General features: G+C 48.6%; 1 protein-coding gene across 1 annotated transcript; it reads left to right on the top strand.

Annotated features, from left to right (window-relative positions):
* The first annotated feature begins 823 nt into the window (after positions 1–823).
* On the top strand, positions 824–5,759 carry FZD7 (frizzled class receptor 7). The gene has a single exon (XM_007422021.4). The coding sequence runs from the start codon at positions 1,655–1,657 to the stop codon at positions 3,365–3,367; it is 1,713 nt and encodes a 570-aa protein (XP_007422083.1). The 5' UTR covers positions 824–1,654; the 3' UTR covers positions 3,368–5,759.
* The last annotated feature ends 435 nt before the right edge of the window (positions 5,760–6,194 follow it).

Genomic DNA, 6,194 nt, shown 5'->3' with positions numbered 1-6,194 from the left:
CATGATTAAACATGTAGAGCACTGCCAACCTCATGAATTTTGCACCACTTCAAAAAGGCTATTTCTCAAAAGTAAGCAACTGTGAGATTAAAGCATTGGACTGTGCCTCCTATCAAAAAACATTTTAAAAGATAAGCCTCAAGCCTTGCATGGCCTTCACATTTATATCCCACAGCCCCAATTATTGCTTTACACGTTCGAAGTATGTGCCATTATTTTTAATCCTGTCCCTTAAATATTTATGGTGGAGGGGAGTCTTATTCAGTTAGTTGAGAGCATAAGAACTAAATAAAACTCAGAGAATAAAGACATTATTTCAGGCCACCATGAATGTGAATTTGGGGCTTTCAGAAGGTTATTTGAGGAGGGACGTAGCAGTGGTATATGCGGAAAATCTCTTTATAAGAAGAAAAGAGTTAATTTCGAGCACAGTTGTATGCGATCCAGGCATCCGGATCTAGACATATCCTGCTCTCTCGCTCTCACTCTCTCGGCGCCTTTTCTTTTACCAGATTCCTTCTGATTTTTGCCTACCACGGATTATCACGGCTCTCCTCCTCCACTTCTTCCGCGCGTGTACCGTCGCCTGTTTTCCATTCAAGAGCCTGAAAGTTTCTTTCAACTTTTCGGCAGAAGAATCCCACCATTACAGAATCCGCCTCCGTTCCGCCCCTCCCCTTAGAGACTTTTATCTTTCTGCCCAATCCTCAACAGAGGTACGGAAGCAACAGATTATGCAATTGGTAGGAGCTGGGGTTCTACGGCCCGCCCACTGTTGGTTTGTGAATGGGGCGAAGGGGTGGAGCTCCATGGAATACTCAGACAGACACGCACACACGCACACACACACACACACACATATATATATATATACGGGCATGGATGTCTTTTTTCCTCGTTCTTTATTTTTTTGCTTTTAGAGCGGATGATGCTTGTTCGAGCGGCATGTTGCTGCTGGAGAGATAGATTTCGTCTGCCAAGTATGGGGGCGCCGGCGGGATATTGGACTACCTCTTAACCCGTGTGTGTCTCTGAAGGATTAGCAGCATTGCTGGTAAAGGAGATGACGGAGTGATTGGATTTTTTTTCCCAAAGACCTAACTCCTCGATTAAAGCACAGCTAAAACAGAGAAGTAACAGTAAGCCAAATTCTTGAATTCCCAAACTTTGCGGGGCTGAGCAGCCAGCTGGGGAGTGGAGCCAGTTACTGCGGACGAACTTGTGAACGATCCCCCTTCCCTCCCGGGACTGTTTCGTGGCCGACCGAGGGGGAAAACGCAACGCTTTTCGGCTCGGGCAAGATCGTTCTTTGGAGGAAGAAAAAACATCGGGGCAGCATTTTGGCTCGCAACTCCTGCGAAGAATTATCATCCGGTCCTTGGCGAGCGATCAGCGAGAGAGCCGGTTTGGCGAGCGATCCGCCTCTTTCACCTCCTCCCCCCGAGAGCAGACGGCTGGGAGAGCGAAGCCAGCCTTGCCGCCGCCGCCGCCGCCGCCCCCGCGTAGCCCCCTCGGCTGCTGGCCCTCTCGCGGGGCTGGGCTGGACGCCGCCGATGCTTCGGGACCCGAGCGCCTCTGGGCTGTGAAGACCCGCTGCCTGCCGCTTGCTCTCGCCGGCTGCGCTCGTTCCTGTCGTTCGCTGCTGCCTCGGGTCATGGGCCGGGGAGCGAGAGCGGCGAGGACGGCCCCTGCTTCCTTGGGCCTGGCCGTCTTCCTGGGCGTCCTGTGCGGGGTCCCCTGGGGCTCTGGCGCCCAGCCTTACCATGGGGAGAAGGGGATTTCCGTGCCGGATCACGGCTTCTGTCAGCCCATTTCGATCCCCCTCTGCACGGACATCGCCTACAACCAGACCATCCTGCCCAACCTGCTGGGGCACACCAACCAGGAGGACGCCGGGCTGGAGGTCCACCAGTTCTACCCGCTGGTGAAAGTGCAGTGCTCGCCGGAGCTGCGCTTCTTCCTTTGCTCCATGTACGCGCCCGTCTGCACCGTCTTGGAACAGGCCATCCCGCCCTGCCGGTCCCTGTGCGAGCGGGCCCGCCAGGGCTGCGAGGCCCTGATGAACAAGTTTGGCTTCCAGTGGCCCGAACGGCTCCGCTGCGAAAACTTCCCCGTCCACGGCGCAGGTGAGATCTGCGTGGGGCAGAATACCTCGGACACCTCGGGAGGGGGAGCGGGCGGAGCGGGCGCCGGAAGTGCCACCGTCGATCCCACCCCGTATCTGCCCGATCCCCCCTCTCATCCCCTGCCCCCCACCAGCTCTGGCTTCTCCTGCCCACGGCAGCTGAAAGTACCCCCATACCTGGGCTACCGCTTCTTGGGTGAGAGGGACTGTGGTGCCCCTTGTGAGCCAGAGCTCCCCAATGGACTGATGTACTTCAAGGAGGCCGAGGTTCGCTTTGCCCGTCTACTGGTGGGCATCTGGTCAGTCTTGTGCTGTGCCTCCACCCTCTTCACTGTCCTAACCTACCTGGTAGACATGAGACGTTTCAGCTACCCCGAGCGGCCCATCATCTTCCTCTCTGGCTGCTATTTTATGGTGGCGGTGGCCTATGTGGCTGGCTTCCTGCTGAAGGACAAAGTGGTCTGTGTGGAACGCTTCTCAGAAGATGGCTACCGCACTGTGGTACAGGGCACCAAGAAAGAAGGATGCACTATCCTTTTCATGATCCTGTACTTCTTTGGCATGGCCAGCTCCATCTGGTGGGTCATCCTCTCCCTCACCTGGTTCCTTGCAGCTGGCATGAAGTGGGGCCATGAGGCCATTGAGGCCAATTCCCAGTACTTTCACCTGGCTGCCTGGGCCGTGCCTGCCATCAAGACCATCACCATCTTGGCCATGGGACAGGTGGATGGGGACGTGCTCAGTGGAGTCTGCTACGTGGGCATCTACAGCGTAGATGCACTGCGGGGCTTTGTCTTGGCCCCACTCTTTGTCTACCTCTTCATTGGCACCTCCTTCCTCCTGGCCGGCTTTGTGTCCCTCTTCCGCATACGGACCATCATGAAACATGATGGCACCAAAACCGAAAAGCTGGAGAAGCTCATGGTGAGGATTGGCATTTTCAGTGTCCTCTACACGGTGCCTGCCACTATTGTGCTGGCTTGCTACTTCTATGAGCAGGCCTTCCGAGACACATGGGAGAAAACCTGGCTCCTGCAGAGCTGCAAAAGCTACGCCATTGCTTGCCCCACCAACTTTGCCCCAATGAGCCCTGACTACACTGTCTTTTTGATCAAGTACCTCATGACCATGATTGTGGGCATCACGACTGGCTTCTGGATTTGGACTGGCAAAACTCTCCAGTCTTGGCGGCGCTTTTACCATAGACTCAGCACAGGAAGCAAAGGGGAAACTGCCGTATGAGGGTCCCTTGGCTTCCTCTCCCCTTGTATGGCAAGGAACAAGGACTTGGGCGTGCGTTCCTCCAGACTGCTTTTGCTTCTTGCCAAGAGACCCCCATCTCTAGACCAAGGTTCTGGCTCCGTTCTCCTTGCTGGTTAACTTGAGGAGCACAGAATGAGCATCCTTCGCAAGACTGTTCTTCGGGGCAGTAAATATCTTACCCTCTGAGAATTTGCTTATTCCCCCATCCTGGCCTCCTCACCTTTTAAATGGTACTGCAGTATCTGTTTAAAGGATGCTGGAATGGTGCCAAGGATGGAGGTTTGGGAGAAGAAAAGAGAAAAGCGAGCTATCTTTTTTTTTCTTACAAAAAGTGATCACATTACCGCATGATAAGGTGCCAAATCAGACCCCCTCCCCCAGATCAGTCTTAATTTACAGTCTGCCTAAACTTACCCAGGAAGGCAATGAAAAGGGAGGGAGGGAGGGAGGGAGGGGGAGAGAGAGTTCCTTTTAAAAAAGGAAACTGACAAGTGAGTCTACCTACATATTGTAGCAGTGCAGTCCACTGCAAGGCTACTTGGAAGTTAAAGCTCCACTGGATTCAGTGCGACTTGCTCCCGAGTGAAGGCATAATGGTTTCCAGCCTATGCACACTTGCCTCTGTGGAGCTTAATTTCTGGATCCGCGGTGCATGGGCTTGGCCAGGCTACAGGGAAAACTCTCCATTCCAGTTTCAAAGTTTTGTTCCTGGCTGATTTGGGCTTTGGCAAAAGAGTCTTGCTGGGGTTTTAGGGAGGAGCAAAGGGGGAGGAGGAAAGAAATGGGTCTGAAAAAGAAGTGACATGTTGATTTTTGGTGGAATGGCTTTAACTCTCTTGTCTTTTGTTAGAGGAGACAAAAGAGAAACAAAAGTGGGTTTCTCTGCAGCAAAGCATAAGCAGGGGTTTGGTTTTTATGGGGAAACTAACAAAGAATTTGTTGAGGTTCAGTTAGAGCTGCGAATCATGCAGCTCTTTATTTTCTTTTTATGAAAACAAGGGGAAGGGTTTTCAGGAAAGTCTCCTGTGTAACCGGAGAAAAGCCGAGGCTGTCTCTCTCCCTCAACCTTTTTTTTTTTTTTTTTAGAACAACTGACAAAGCAGCCAGTAATGAAACAAGCCTTTTAAAGCATCTATCATGTTTTATTTCCACAAGGTTGCAGTTGGTTTCCCTGGCTGATCATCTGTATCCCCCTTTGATTTGGAACTGGGGCGGAGGGAAGGACCTAGCAGCTGAGAAGCAGGAGAAAAGGATATTTTGCGTTCCTGCTTGAATCAGTGCTCAGTGCTCCCTGTAATGTGCTTAGATTCCCTTGAAACCAGTAGGTTCTTAATTGTGGCCTTCATTCCATTGGAAACCAGTTCCTCGATGTTTACATGGACCTTAAGTGCTACCACTTCAGGGAGTTTATTCATTAGTGAGGGCATTTAGGAATGCAGCCTTAATTATACAACAAAAGAGTGTCTTGATTAAGGCTGCAGCCCTATGCAGGTGTGCCTGGGAAAAGATCCCACTCGCTATATCCTGGGTCCAGTTCAGATTCAGGGGTTGAGACTCATCACCCATTTAGGCCCCACTGTGACACACAATAACTCTTTTGAACGTGCTATACAGTCTTAGGAATGTATATCTAGAAAAAGTCCTGTGGAATTCAGTGGAATCTACTTTTTGATAAGGATAGGCTTTTGCAGCTTAAGGACATGCTGGAATTGATGTGTCTTGTTCCTAAACTGTTGTGTTTTCTTTTCAAAATTCCCTGCATTCCTTTCTTGAACGATCAGCCTATTAAATATGTCTGAAGTAAAAGTTTTACATCATGATATATAACATTTCCTCAAAGAGTCCACTGTTGGAAATAAATTAATTTCAGAAGCATTTCTGAAATGCTACATTTCTCAAGCTAGCTTTCTGGAAATAATAAGGGGGTTCTATTTATTTTTACGTAGAAGAATAATTCGAGGCCTGGAGGCTTTAACAAGCCATACTTGGATTTCCCCTTCGTTCTCCAGGGTGCATTGATCTCTCTTTTTTAATGAAGGGATATCGTTACAAAAGATTGCCACTACTCAGAAGTGTAGAATTGGTAAGGAAGAGGAAAAAGCATGTCAGGTATAGTATTTGGGGGTGAAACAGCAAGAAAAATTTTCCATTGATTCTGTAGTAATATCTGATCTTCCTGGTTCTGAGATTTTGGTTTGTTTGGGAATTTTTAAAATGAGCATCAGACAAGCTGGAAATGCAGTATGTATATTTTGTAAATCTGATGTTTTGTAAGAAAATATATATGTATTTATGTTTTTACTTAACTTTTTTGTTTTCAAAAGTTCTGTGTAAGACTCATTTCTTGTGTAATGTACAAGATACAAAAATAAATGGATTTTTAATATAAAGTAATTTGTGAACAGTTGTATTTTAACTTGATATTTTCCCCCTATGCCTAGTTAAACATTTGTTAAATCTAGATCAGCTTGAAGAAAACCATTTTTGTTGGTTTAAAGAGCAGTTCCTAAGCATATTTATTTTAAATAAGTATTGTTGGACTGAATGGGTCTTTTAAATGAATACTGCTAGAACTGGGCAGTACAACACAGCATGTTCAGACTTGATTGCAAGTGTCTGCTTGAAGGGATTCCAACTGATTTCCGAGAGGGCCTCCTGCTGTGATCTGCATGGTTAAGCGGCCTTGTCCACTGACAGAAGATTATGGGAACTTAGTCTAACACATCTGGAGGATGCCAAGTCCTAAACGGCTGGATTAAAATATATTTGTCTTAGGCAATAACTCTTACTGTAGAGTAGAAATAGC

This window comes from Python bivittatus, unplaced genomic scaffold (genome assembly GCF_059951505.1).
Source record: "Python bivittatus isolate LINGU-HERP-01145 unplaced genomic scaffold, Pbiv_v1 ctg000200_np1212, whole genome shotgun sequence".
Classification (NCBI taxonomy): domain Eukaryota; kingdom Metazoa; phylum Chordata; class Lepidosauria; order Squamata; family Pythonidae; genus Python; species Python bivittatus.
The sequence above is the reverse complement of the archived record's forward strand: the minus strand, read 5'-3'. Positions and strand labels throughout refer to the sequence as shown.